The sequence below is a fragment of the Acanthochromis polyacanthus genome, chromosome 11, assembly GCF_021347895.1.
Source record: "Acanthochromis polyacanthus isolate Apoly-LR-REF ecotype Palm Island chromosome 11, KAUST_Apoly_ChrSc, whole genome shotgun sequence".
Lineage (NCBI taxonomy): Eukaryota > Metazoa > Chordata > Actinopteri > Pomacentridae > Acanthochromis > Acanthochromis polyacanthus.
The window spans coordinates 40,685,310-40,699,891 of NC_067123.1; the positions used below are offsets into that span (position 1 = coordinate 40,685,310).

Below are 14,582 nucleotides of genomic sequence, written 5' to 3' on the forward strand. Positions count from 1 at the left end.
AGCTCACGTTCCCATCATGCAACGTTTTAACAGTCAGAATTTTTCAGCGTCCCTTTAACTGACCTGAAGCGCTCGTTGTCACAGGACGGAGGGAAACGACGGCACACACTCAGCATTCACACCAGCAGACAGGGCTTTATACAGGAGGACACAGCGAGGACACGTCCTGCCGTCTGTAGCACCAACGATGAAGAAGGCGTCCTCACATGGAGCGGGACGCCGTTCAGCAGAGGCAAAGAAGAAAACCTCAGCAATGTGACATTTCCATGACGACCGAGAACCAAACGCCTCCGTCAGCAACCGACAGAGAAGAGGAAGCAGACGTTCCTGCTGCTCCTCAGCTACCACTTAAATCCACGTTATTTAGAAGGACTGCAACCTATCTGAGGGTATTTTAATTCTAAATATTTTCTGGATTAACTGACTGATTACTTAGTCAATGAAAAACAACTGTCACACATCTGGATTAAACCTGACAAAATAATTCCAACATTTACAGTCATGTTAGACCATGAAAACACAAATTCTCTCCTTTGAGAGTGAATATTTTGCTTTTTACATCTTAAAAACATATTTAATAATTCAGTAACTCAGGTAAACTGCTGCAGGCTCATTTTCTGTCAGTGATTAATTGATTAATTGTTGCAGCTCTGATTTAGCTGAACGACAGAAAATCAGTTGTCAACTATTCTGATAACAAATTATTTCATTTTTAAATGAATAAATATTTCAGCAGAATATTGGAATCACACTTTTTACCATTTGATGAAACAAAACACTTAAAAGATAATCGGAATATATAATTTTTTACCATTTGATGGAATAAAACCCCTAAAAAACAATCACAATAATAAAATCTATTTTTTAACCAATTGATGGAACAAAATAATCAAAAAATTATCAGAATAACAAAATCTTTTTTCAACATTTGATTCTAACAAAACACTCAAAATAATCAGAATATTTACTAACTGTGATGACAAACTTCAATTCAATGCAAATTATTTGTAATGTTAATTAATCTTAATACTATATGGATCAGTAGATGGATTTTTTATACATCCATTGTCAGTGCTGATCACCTGCTCATCAACCAATAAATCAATCAGCTGTTTAAGCTTTAACTTCCACTGAAGGGGCAGTTTTTAAATGACCTCTTCCAGAATAAATGACACTGAAAACAAAAACTAAAATAAACTTGAAAGCTGGTAAAAGTTAAAGAGTTTCATTTTCAAGATGTCTGTTACTGTTACACAGTGATTTATTTCCAAAATAAGAGCTTGTGTTTGTATTTTGGCTCTTTTATTTTGATATCTTGATTGCTGCTTTGAACTCTAAAGCTTCTCCTGCTGCAGAAGAACTGTTGGGTTTCCACTTTTCAGATTTGTTTTGAGTAAAGAACCGATCTGAGGACGAGGCGGATGGACGTCAGCGTGGTCGTGTCACATTGCTGATGTGGCATCATCATGAAAAGGTGGCAGAAATTAGTGCAAAGGGCGCATGGCGACACACAGCGACAGCGAGGCCGCTACCAGGCTGTCCGAGGTGCTACAGGAGCTAATTCTACACGAACACTGAGGTTTACTGCATGTTAATGTGTGCTAGCGCTACGTGGCGGTAACTTGGTGCTTTGCTCTTTGTGTCTGAGCTGAAGGATGAACTCTGGTCGGGTTCAGCACAGCAACACAAACCATCTCCTGAGGAACTCACGTTTATCTTCCAGCGGGTTTGGCTGATTGAACTCTGAATGGATGACAGAGTTTTAGACGCTGTCGGTCTGTTTGGATCATCAGGACCAGGTGTCAACATCTGTGGGACTCAGAATGTGCTTTCAGAATTAAAATCTAACTCTTGTTTTTAGCCAGATCTTTAACCGATCATGAGAGAATATTTAAAATTGATTAAAGCGTCAGGAAGAAACTTAAATTCTCTGGTTTTCCCCAGTTTAAGCTGCAGGAGGCAGAAAACTGGAGGAAAAAACAGAATTTAAGTTTCCTCCTGTCATCCTTCTTTTCTAGACCTAAAAAAGCTACAGGTCAACATTAATTTGTGGCTTTACCCAAGATTTTAACACTCAGATTCTTCCATCTAACCAGCCTTTGTTGCTTTAAATATTCTCAACTCAAGACCTTTTGTTTGTGATAAATAAAAGGTCCTGAGTTGAGAATATTTAAAGCAACAAAGGCTGGTTAGATGGAAGAATCTGAGAGTTAAAATCTCGGATGAAGTCTAGAAAAGAAGGGAGATGAAGGAGTGACAGGAGGGAACTCAAATTCTGTGTTTTCCTCCAGTTTTCTGCCTCCTGCAGCTCAAACTGCAGTAGCTTAATTTAAATGGTAAAAATAACAATTTGTGATCAGTGTTAGAGCTGAAATTATTTTAAAAGATAAAAAAAAGACCTCAGAGTAATAATTATTTCAACGGACACCTGAGTCCTGCTGATTGGACAAACAGACCCGACATTTGGTGTTTCTGACTCTGATCAACTTCAAGTAAAATAATTTTAGAATTTCCAATTTACTGTTGTCGACCAACAAATGTTTTTGACAAGCCGAGAGTAATAAATAAAGTCTCCTTTGAATGAATCTAATTCTGCAGGAGATGGCTCGTTTTACAGGATATGATATTTAGAGTGATTTAGATTTTTCTCTTTCGAACTCACACACCATCAGAAACACAAAACCAACACACATAAAAACACAAAGCTGTTTAGAACAGAGGAGCCGAGTGTCGGTCCACCTTCACTGCGTTTCTTCTTGGCTGTAAGGAGGTGAAGCGACGCTGGGCTCCGTTAAAGAGGTTTTTCATATTTAGCACAGAGAACCTTCACAAGGCTCTGACCCGTAAGTACCTACTGGATCTACCCACTCCACCTGATCCAACACTGGACTCATGTTCCTCCTCTCCCCTCCCCTCCTTCCTTCATCTTTTCTTTATCTGTGTTATTTTCTGATGTGAAGCGAAGCAGCAGACGACCAAAGACAGGAGGAGGCGAGGCAGGAAGTAGTGAAGGAAGGAGGAGGACGGTGAGGAGCTGCAGGCGACACACACACAGACACACATGCAGGTTTAACAGCATCCAGTCTGTTTCCATGGCGATGGAAGGACAACGTGGTGACGTTTTGGCTTCATTTATCCTCCTGGATTGGCTCTCTGCTGACGCCAATCTGGGATTTCCACCAACGGAGAAAAGGAGAGGCGGGGGGGAGGGTCTGCTGCAGGTAAAGCTGATAAAAACACTAGAGTCCCTCCCTGCTAGAGGAGGTGCTGCTCTCTCCTTCCTCCTCCTGCATCTTCACCGTTAAGGCGGAGGAGACGGACGGGGAGGCGACGGGAGCAGCAGAGGAGGGGGGAGGAGGAGGCGGGCTGACGTGCACCTCCACCGGCGTCAGCATGATCTCCACTTCGGCCTGGTCCTCCTGCACCGTGGGCGGCGGCAGGGCGGGGGGGTGGAGGTGGGCTGCAGGCGGAGGAGCACTGCTGCTGTTGTTGTTGTTGTTGCTCGGTCTGGGAGCTTTCTGGATCACCTCCACCATCGGCGTCCGTCCCGACGCCGCCAGCTCCCAGCTCGGGTTCCCCGGACTCTGGAACAGCAGCAGCGGCCTGCCGTGGCGGTCCGGCTCGGCCGCTCCGCCCGGCTGGCACTGCACCACCACGCCGCGGTGCTCCACCAGCCGGTGGGCCGGGTCTGTGGGCAGCTGACTCAGAACCAGCCCCGGCTGCTCCTGGAGCACCAGCTCCAGCACCGGCTGGGAGGAGGAGGACGTGGAGGAGGAGGAGGCCTTCTGGATGACGCCGCCGGTGATGGAGGTGATGATGGGAGGGTGAGAGGGCGGAGCAGCGGGGGGAGGCGGAGGGGGGAGAGCAGCAGGAGGAGCAGGGAGGGAGTCCTCAGGGCGAGGTTTCCTCGGTCGTCCTCGTTTCCGTTTCACCGGAGGAGTGCTGGCAGTAGATCCACTGGACCCGCCCACAGCGCCGCCGCCTGACGTCACGGCCTCCAGGGGGCGCTTGCTGCCGCTCCCTCGGGCCTTCTGGACCACGGAGGTGGGGGCTGCAGGGGTGTGCTGCTGCTGAGGAGGTGGAGGAGCAGGAGGCGGGGCCACCTTCTCCCTGTCGTAGGACAGACAGCCCTGAGGCAGGATCATCACCGGGACGGGCCCGCCCTGCTGCTGGGGCAGCGTTGCTATGGAGATGACTTTAACCCCTCCACCGCTGGCGGCGGCGGCAGCAGCAGGACCTCCAGGTCCAGAAGCTCCTCCCACTCCAGAAGCATCTTTGGGGGCCAACGAGGGCGGAGAGGAGCGCACAGAGAGGGTCTTATCAGGGAGGGAGCTCCGAGGGAGGATTCTGGGTAACTGCTTTATGAAGGCCTCCACCTGCAGACAGAAGGATCAATATCACTGATTGATCTGTTCATCAGTAATCAGGACTGATCAGTCAGAACACTCACAGAAGCTGTTAAATTATAAGCTCAGAGTTAGATTTTTTTGTGTATAAATCAGTTTCACTAATATCAAATGTACATTAAAGCTGCTGTCCGGAGTTTGAATCGCAGCGTCTCCCAGAACACTGTTGGTCCCACCCTCCCTCCCTCTGATTTCGCCCCTTTATTTGTGCACGCGTGCAGTACATGAGAGAAGTGCCCGGAGTGCTGCAGCATCTCGCCTGTTTTGCTGTTTTCCCCTCTTCTGCATTTAGTACATTTAGTAAATAATAAAGGAATTACGTTAGAATGCTGTATTGAGTCTAACTTGTCCTAATACCAAAATAACATGAATCTGCTAGGACGAACGAGTAAAGTTTCAATATGTGATTACACTCGTGTATCCCTCTGGATGACGTTGTTTATCAAACTTAGTGCATTTACGCGTGTATATGTGTTACATTGTTTATTTATTTCTATCTAGAGTTCAGAATTGCATGACTCCTCTGACGAAGAGTATGTCCCAGACGCCCCAACATCTTCCTCCAGAGGTCGGGCATCTAAACGAAGCCGTCAGGCGGGCTATGGAGGCCGTGGTCGGGGAGCGACGCGAGCACCCCGAGTCAAAAAACGTCCTGCAGTCTCTTGGCCTGACAAGCCGTGGGATTGGTAACTTTTCTGGAAGTTGCTGATCCCTGATGCTCTCTCCTCCACAAGCAAAACAAATGTGCGCGCGGTTGCGTAGTGCGTAGCTCGCCCACCTCTGCATGGGCTTGCTTGCTGTGCGCGTAACCGTTGATTGACAGCATGACAAAGCTGAAGCTCGAACTTGATTGGTCGGCAGCGACCGGCGCTTTTTGGAATAACATGGGGGTCTATGAGAGGAAGGCGGAGCTCAGGAATACATTTTCATATCGCGTTATACTGACTTTATATTATAGTATCGAACTAGACTAACACATTTAAGCTTTGTTAAAAAATGATACATAGATTGAAAACAAACGGAAACTCCGGACAGCAGCTTTAAAAACAAACAAAACTGCAAATCCTCATATTTAATAAGTGAAAGTAGATATTTTAGAACAGTTCTTGCCTAAAATTAGATTATTTAAATTTCTTACATAAATTATATTGGAACACAACAGAAAGATGCCCCAAAATGGCAAAATTAAAGGTATATTATTAGGATTAGGACCTGAATAAAGTGTTTTTTCTCTCCTTACATGTGTTGGACACACGTTTATAAGAGTGTGGACAGTATATGGGATGTATTCTGTCTTCCCCCCACCAGGTAGTGCCTTCTTGTTCCGGTAATTGAAGGTGGACAAATTTGGTGCATGGTTTTGAAAGCAGAAGTCACCTCAGCAGCTATGTAAAGTAAAGTAACATAGAAATGTCGACCTACCGCAGGACGCAGAGACGAGGAAGAGGAGGAGGAGGAGGAGGAGGATGGAGGTGCAGCGTCCAGAGAGGAAGGTTTGGCTGCTCCAGCAGATTTGTCTCCAGGCGGCTTCACCGAGGACGAGGAGGAAGAATCTCCTGCTTCCTTCTGCACAGAGACAGAAGCGGTGAGCAGCAGAACCCAGAGATCAGAGATCAACGCTCAGAAACTCACCTTCTGATCTGCAGCTCCGTCACCGTCAGCTTTGGAGATCACAGGAGTCTTCTTGATGACTTTGTGGGTTTTAGCCGGACCTCCTGCACACAGAAACAAACAACAACAGGCGTAAGTCTCTAAACAAACAGAAGAGGCATCTGTTGGCGTCACAGTTACCCTGACTTCAGCCAGAAAATCTAAAGATATGTTCTCACCTGACAAAATATGTACTCATTTAAAAAAAAAAAGACTTCATGTTTAAAAAAACAAGTCCCCTCTTTACAAACTACATCTTCATTTTCTGAATATATCCTAACTTTGTAAAAAGATGTCCTCTTTCTATAAGATATGCTCTAACTTTGAAAAAACATGTTTTAACTTTGAAAAAACATGTCCCATCTTGACAAAATATAACCTAACTTGCCAAAAATATTTCCCCTCTTCACAAATTATGTCTTAACTTTACAGAAAGTAGTTCTGTCCAAAATAATGTCCTCTTTTTACAAGATATGTTCTTCCAATATTATGTCTTTACTGTACAAATTATGTCCTCACCTACCAAAACGTGTTCCTTCTTTAGAGAAGATGTCCTACTGTTCCAAAACTTTGCAAAAAGACATCCTCACTTTAAAAATAAATGTCAGACAATTAAAAGAAAACTTCCTGATTAAAAAATATGTTCAATTCTCCAAAAAATGTCTCCTCTTCATGAAATGTGTCCTTCTTGGGTGAATTACTTTGACCACAGTCTCTCTACAGATTTACTCATTGATAACATGATTACTTGAGCGTACGGTTGCCTGGAAACACTTCAGGTGAACAAATCTCTGCCTCCGGTTTCACTGACTTTGTTCTGCCTGTTGCTTCTTTTAGGATGTTGGTTCGCCTGCAGATACAGGTGGTCCTCCACTTATGTCGGAGTTCAGATCCTACTGATCTCTGTCAGTGGATTTTCAACATAAGTCAGAACTGGTGAAACCCCAAACAAAGCCGATGGGTGCGTCCGTAAATCTAACAGACCTGCGAGCGCTGCGGAGGTCACCAGCTCGGCCTGGCTGCAGCGAGGGTTGACGATGTGCTCCTGGATCAGGTAACGAGCGATCTCCACCACCGTGTCGAACGAGCGCTTCAGGATCTTCTGCGCCCAATCACAGATCAGCTCGCACGCCGCCTCCGTCACTTCCTGTTTGTAGGTCTGGACCAGTTCAGTGAGCTCCGCCTGGAGATGAAAGGGAACAAACCGTCTGACATGAGTGATGCTGAACACGTATGTTCCTCACAAGTGGAATCAGGTTCCTGTTTGCTGCTTTCACTCAGCGCAGGTTTTAGGGAACTTATTCTCTGCTGCCTCAGACTTTAATAAACTTATTTAGTCATTCATTCAGATCTTGAAGATACATCAATTCCACCACTTAATACCTAAATACAAAAATAAGTAAAAGTCTTTCTTTAAAAAGTGCAAAAACACTGTTGGTTCCAGCTTCTTAAATGTGAAGATTTCCTTTGTCATAAAAATAACAAACTTTTGTAAACTGATAAATGGACGATTTTCTGATATTTTACAGACAAAATTAGTTAATTGATTAATGACTCACATCTGAAAGAGGATCTAGAAAAGACATACATGAATAAATAAACTGTGCAGTGAATATAAATACAGTGTAACAGCTTTAAATGTTCTGATATGACTGAGTACTGGGTGTAGTAGTACACAGTGGTACTGCAGTACTGGGTGTAGTAGTACACAGTGGTACTGCAGTACTGGGTGTAGTAGTACACAGTGGTACTGCAGTACTGGGTGCTTACCGGGTCGTTCTTCAGGTCCAGGTTGGGCAGCAGAGGCATGTTGAGAACCGTCTTCCTCCTGATGCCGCTGTAGCAGTACGTATGATCGGGTTAGGGAGTCAGCCAGGACTCAGTCTGAACCACACTCATTCTGTTTATATTTTAACATAAAACTATTCTCTAAATCTATTTCTAACGTCATATAGTTGTCATTCGCTTGTTAAATGTCTTTAAAATGTGCTTCAGAATGTACGTTTGTTGAAGACCTGGATCTCTCTGCTACTCTGGAATTTACAGCTACAGTTTTAGAACGGTGTGGAAACAGTTAAAGAAACGAAACAGCAGCCGACTCATTCTGTCCAGCAGGTAAAAGGATATTTGGACTGTCCTCTGCCGCCGAGACGTCTCGCCTTGATGTTGGGAAAAATGTCTCTGATGATCTTTCCGAAGTTGGCGGCGCTCAGAGGACGATGCTGGAGGTTCTCACAGTATCTCCTGGAGGACGGAGAGTCACATAGTTTTAATTGTCAGTGATCTTAGGCTCTGTTCGGTTATTAACTAGTGAGTGAATATGAGCCTTCACAGGTGAGCTGCCTCAGTTTGTGTAACTACAGACAGAGTTATTGCCTGTCCTGCTCTGGTGGTTTGATCGGGAAATGGTTTTCATTAATGAATCACAAGAATCATACCTTTCTAACGGTATGTCAACAAAGCCAACACCACTACGGACATAGCAGAGTCTCATACATAAGGGACAAATTCATGATTTAAACTGATATGAAACACGAATGGACTGCAAGTGGCCCGACTGCTCCATGTTACTCTAAAGAGGGAACTGCTGTGGTGTCCATGGCACAGCTTTAAGGGGTGAAGTGTGCGTTCTCTAACTTGTATGTCTCGTAGACGTCCTGTTTGGGCAGGCAGGTGTCTGAATGCTCCTCCAGGTGGCTGCGGATCCAGTTACAGGTGTGAAGCTGGTCGGCTGTGTTGAAAGAGCTGGAGTCGCCGCCACTGTGCACAAACACAAAGTCACAGTTCAATAAGTGCCTTCCTGTCGAACACATTTGGTGAGGCTTTGTGTGCATGCCTGTACTGTGCAACAATCTGCCACAGATCAACTGATATTTAGCGGCAGACTGCAGGATATTTCCAAGAATGTCCTGCACAGGAAGTGGAGAAAACACCAGCAACATCCAGACGTTACACTGTCACCATGTCCTGTCATTCTGCATGGAGCTCACACCACAGCAGAGAGCAAACGTCACATTCAGTGTCAGTCAGTAGCTGGATGATCCAACTTTCATATTATTTAGAACAGGAATTCTTACACTGAAGACAAATGTTTGAAATAGTCTGTGTATAAATCCAGTATTTTAAAAAGCTACAGGGTGCTTTAAGTCAATCATCTGCTGTTTTATTCCCATTTCTCTGTCCGTCTATACTGGAGGTGGAAAGTCCAAAGTTAGTATGAACCACAGAGAGACAGTAGACACTTTAATGTGTTACAGTTTATAAACTACTTTTCACTAACCTAATTCATCATTTAATAGTTTTTATAGAAGACAGTAACTGCAACATTTCCACCATTTCTCTGTGCAGACTATTCCTGAATATATCTGTAGACTGCAGCTGACATCTCAGTAAAGTTTGAAGATAATCAGCTGTTTAATTTTGGGCGTGTAAAATGCAGCTGCATTAACTAAGTAACGTGATCTCAGACCTCTTGTCTCCAGAGCTGGGTCCAGAGGGCAGCTGGAGGTACAGGTACAACTTGTCGTTGTCAGAGAAACGCTGAACGTCTTGCTGTTAAAACAGAACACAACAGGTCACACCTGGAACGCAAAAATCACTGAACTCTGCAGACTCCATTTAAAGTTCAGGGAGAAGTTCTTACCAGGATCTGATCCACTTTGGTCTGAACATTCTTACTGCAAGACAGAAAGCACACCATCAGAAACCTGACAGACGTGACCAGACGTCTGGAGAGTCACACTTTTAGGAAGTAACGCCAACGTTTTCACACAAAGAGGCATCAAAGCTTCTCAGCAAGAGATTTACTGAAATAACACAGAAATAATTATTACAGTTGCAGCCCCAACAACAGGTAGACTATAGAAAAACAGTTTTTACATTTCATGAAACAGCTGGAAGGTTCAGCATCTAAAGAGCTGAACTACAACTAAAATCTTTAGCAGAGGAGACGACAGGAAAGAGACTGAGAGGAAAAAAAAATCTATAAAATAAATACAGCACGGCACAGCAAGATGCTGGAGAACACATTTAGAATGGAGGAATATCTTTCTGATGTGCAGAAAAAATGTCTGTAGAGGGTTTAAAAGTGTAAACAGTTAAATGATTTTTTTTCTCCAGTACTCATGACACCTGTGAGGACCCAGAAAATTTCTGATTCCCACTTTTTTTCCAGCGACTTTTTAGACACATGCAGAAACATCTGAAAACACACAGAGGTGAAAAGTTCCCTTTTTGTTCACCTTATCCTTTAAACTGTTCGGTTTCCCTTCCTCATACAAACACATCAAACTGAACAATCTGAGGGCTGAAGGTGAAACTTTGTCCCCTCTGAGCTTCTCTGTTTCTTGCTTGAACTTACGAGATGTTGCTCTTGAGTTTCTGCAGCAGCATGCTGGGCTCGGTGTCGCCCTCCCCGGCCTCCAGGCTGCCCTCTCCCCGTCGGGAGGCTTCGGTCCGCTGGTGGCGCTGGTCCTCCGACATCTGGACCGACTAACCAGTGCTGAGAACCACCATCTGAGGACACACAGGAAGAACAATTCATGTACAAACAGCAAGGAAACAGAAAGATCATGAGACTGTTTTAAGTCCACGTTAAGAATAAATCAAACTAAAAATCATGTCAGTCAGTTAAGATTTTAAACTGAGCAACAATGAGCTACTTAAAGCCACAACAACTTCACAGTAATAGACCAAAAGGAAATTAATTAATCAGCAGTTATTTTGCTCGGGTTTGGGGTTTCATCTTATTAATAGTAAAATGAAGATCTTTAAGCTTTGGACAAAACTTTAATATTTTTCACTGCTTTATGATGTTTTATACTAAAAACCAATTAATCTAGAGATTGAAAAATATCACCAAAAGATTAATGAATCCTGAAAACAATCAATCAAGCTCAAAACTTTAATTTGTATCAGAAAGCAGAGATCAAACTCTCTGGTAAACATCAAATCAAATCTGTGCTGAACATAAAGAGTACAAAACAAGAGTGATCAGTGGGTATTACGGAAAAGTGCAATCAATAGAGTTATTGATGGGCATTTCAACATGAATAAAAAAACCAATACATAATGACAGCAATCATCAGATGGAGGAGACAAAAGCAAATCAAAGACCGAACCAACACATGAAAATGTAAAGAACTGAAAATAAAAGAGAGAAAAGTCTAATGAGCACTAATCCTACTGAGCAACACGAGAAGCAACAAAATGTGATCTGAAGTTCAATACTAAGAAGAAGTCCTACAAGAGGATTTAACACCTAAACTGTTCACGTTTGTTGAGATATTTAACAGTACAAACACACAGAAAACCTGCTGCGGCTGTTTTAAATTCATCTCAGAAAACCTTTAAAGTTTTAATCATCTACCAGACTGACAGCTACTTTAATAACTGACTGTGAGTCTATAAAAAGCCTGAAAAAGTGACAAATGCTTTTATTTACTGATTTACAGGTGGCAAAAGCTGCTTTAGAAAACCGGAAAATTCAAGCAAATCTTTACACGAGAAGCTTTCATTGATCAAATCTATTGATTTTCTGTCAGTCTGCCTGTTAGCTGATGAAGAAATATTGACAACTCGAACAGCTTTAATGAAGTTGTGCTGCCAGGGCTGCAGAATATGTGACTTCATTTCACATTATGATGTGAACTAAGGCATGTTAATTCAAAATAAAACTACAAGTCTGTCTGACAGAACACAGTTTGTTCTGATTTAATTGCTCTTTTGTGGATAAACTGATAGTTTTAAAACTGAATTTCAATTGCATGGAGTCTGTGGACGTGCACATGTGCACAGCGCAACGAGCAATCTACAGGAGAGCAACTCTGAAAAGGAAAACACAGTTGCAAAAAGAAACATAGCATCAAGTTGTCTGTAAATATTTCCACAAAAGAAAGAAAGATGTTGATCAGATAAAGGCAGTCTAAGTGCAGAGCTATTTGAAATGCCTTAGCCAGTGTTACGTCACATGAGAAAGTTTCCAAAGAGCTTCTGTCAGCTTTGTTTGAATAGTTTTCACACCTAGACAGCATCACAACAGAAGATTAACGGATGCTTTCCAACAGGAAACCGGTGCAGGAGGCCACACCTTCTTCCTCCAACAAACACCTGCAGAACCAGTTCAGAACAATGCTCCATCTGTGGGCTCGGTTTGAACAGGAAACTTTCACTGAAAAAAAATCCATAAATCTATCTTACATGATTCAATGTTTGCTTAAAATCAAATACAATCTGTCCAAAATGACAAAAATAGTCAGAAATTCCTCAAAATTTCCCAGTAATAGTCTAAAATAACTAAAAAATGTGTCCAAATTGACTCAAAATTTGTCCAAAATGCACAAAAAATGCACAAAAGGACACCAAAATTTAGAAAATGACGACCAAAACTTGGCAGCGAGTTCAAAAGGAACGTTGTCTTCAAAATCAGGACCAACAGGACACCATTTATCAGACGACCCATCTCTCAAAGCCCACTGCGGGCGATGCTACCTGAACGCATCACAGGGCTGCTTACATTGACAATCAATGGGGAGCTTTGAAATGACAGATCCTGTGGACACGTACCATTAGATCGACGACATTTACTGTTAAAGTTACACCCCTGACTTGCATAAAGACACCTAGAATGCAACTGAAGAGCAGCCAACATTACGACCAGCGTGCACTGCGGGACTGCTTCCATAGACAATGAATGGGCAGAGCAGAAATGACAGATCCTGTGGACATGGACCAGAACATGTCAGTGCCCACTCAGGGGTCCATGCCAGAGGCCCCCAGGAGGATTATAATAGACTTATAAAGTTTAAAATAGAAAGATGGATGCGCCGATGGAGAATCAGAGCTTGAACCAGTCGGTGGGGGTGGGGGGTCATGTAGCTGAGGTCTGGGGCGGTAAAGACACCCTCAGCCCGGGGGATCATAGGACACCGCAGCCTGGCCACAGCTGCCCACTCCATCAACACCACACCGGGCTGCCGATAAGCTCAGATTTCTGCCCGGTTCCGCGCTGACAGCCGGTTAAAAGGCCCGCTGGCTGCCGGGTAGTGACACATGCCGGCTGTCACGGTGCGGTGAAACGTTACTAGAACCGGAGCGGGAGGCATGTTTCTGCGCAGGAAGACCCAGCCCGCCACCGGCCGTGCCCTCCCCAAACCCCCGCTAATGTTAGCCGGAGGTGTTGGTGTTACAGCCGTGCTCTCCGTGTCAGCTCTGCCTGCCGTGTTTACAGCGGGCGCAGCGCTGGTGGTCATGTGCTACCATTTACTACACAACACACACACGCCGCTCAACATGTTACTGAGAGCTAACAGGCTAGCACACACACACACACCCGGATCTACATGTTAGCTGCTAACAGGTTAGCCACAACACACACACCCTCCGCGTTAGCTGACAGTGACAGGCAGTGAAACTCCGACACGTTATCTGCATTCATTACAAGTATATTTAGTGACTGTTTCACCGGCACAGAAACAGAGAAAACGCCTTCCCGCCGAAGAGAGGATTAGCTCGCCTGACATTTGCGCGGTTAGCTACAAACCGCCGCTACCCATTACTGGCTAGCTAACTAGCTTAGCTAGTCGCTATCAGATAGCGTTAGCTAGCAAGCACAGAAACGCCCTTTAAACACGTTTTAACGCGCTGTTTTTAATTTTTAAATAGCACCAGATGACAGTTAATTAATTCTGCTATTAATTAATGACCGCTTGGGTAAGTAACATTTCAGTATTTATTTTAAAAAAGAAAAAGAAAGTACCTGAGCCAAGATACAGCAAAAATCCCCCTTCAGATTTTTTTGTGATTGGATGACTTTGTTATGTCTGCCTGACTACAAAGCCAACGTCTATTCTGATTGGTCGCCTCTCCCAAACCTACCCGGATACCAAAAGCAGGCGAAATTCTATTGGTCGAGCAGAATTATTTTTCTCACAGGGATTAATCTGATTGGACGCGTTTTCCTGGTCTGCCCAGTTACAAAACAGATGCATTTATCTGGCGAAATCTGGATAGCAACAGCGGCCCGTTGGCGCAGTAAAAGCGAAACTATTTTAAATAATCAGACGTGAACCATGTGTGTTGCAATATTTTACAGTTCGGAGAAATTTACAGGAGAGAGGACACTTATAACGAGACTACAATCTTAGGGGTGTATATTATGTTACATATGAAAAAAAATCCAAAATTGTTTTAATTTTTATGTTATTTTAAAGACAAATTTCAGCAGATTAGCCTCCCTGCCTCCTTCCACTTGTGTGAAATCACAAACTTTAGTGAGAAATAAGAATGTCAATGTGGAGCACAACTGAATAAAAACTGCGTTACTGTGTATTAAAAAAATAGCAAAATATTCATTATAAAAAGAGCATTCAGCGACAGAAAGGCATGATCAGCCTGAAACTGGTGACAAACCTGACAGAAACCATCAGATATCTGTAGATGGTAAAATTAAAAATGTGGACAAGCAGCATATACCTTTATGTTAATATATATAAAATCAAGTGTGATGTGTGTTGTGTACTGAGCAGA

The 14,582-nt window shown here is 43.6% G+C and overlaps 1 protein-coding gene across 1 annotated transcript; it reads right to left on the minus strand.

Moving 5' to 3' along the window:
• Positions 1–2,130: 2,130 nt before the first annotated feature.
• rfx5 (regulatory factor X, 5) lies at positions 2,131–14,524 on the minus strand. Its single transcript, XM_022193866.2, has 11 exons — positions 13,813–14,524; positions 10,417–10,571; positions 9,700–9,733; positions 9,526–9,608; positions 8,694–8,816; positions 8,184–8,300; positions 7,827–7,905; positions 7,041–7,239; positions 6,039–6,121; positions 5,829–5,972; positions 2,131–4,376 (listed from the first exon to the last, which is right to left on the minus strand). Exons 2-11 carry the CDS (start codon positions 10,536–10,538, stop codon positions 3,240–3,242), a joined length of 2,121 nt encoding a protein of 706 aa, XP_022049558.1. The 5' UTR covers positions 10,539–10,571; positions 13,813–14,524; the 3' UTR covers positions 2,131–3,239.
• Positions 14,525–14,582: the final 58 nt, after the last annotated feature.

What these genes read in the sequence shown, in the direction of transcription:
- rfx5 (XM_022193866.2), bottom strand. Translation starts at nt 10,538, where the DNA reads ATGTCGGAGGACCAGCGCCACCAGCGGACCGAAGCCTCCCGACGGGGA. An exon ending in GACGTCTACGAGACATACAA is followed by an intron (nt 8,301 to 8,693) that starts GTTAGAGAACGC and finishes TCCGTCCTCCAG; the next exon opens with GAGATACTGTGAGAACCTCC. An exon ending in GACCTCCGCAGCGCTCGCAG is followed by an intron (nt 6,122 to 7,040) that starts GTCTGTTAGATT and finishes TTCTGTGTGCAG; the next exon opens with GAGGTCCGGCTAAAACCCAC.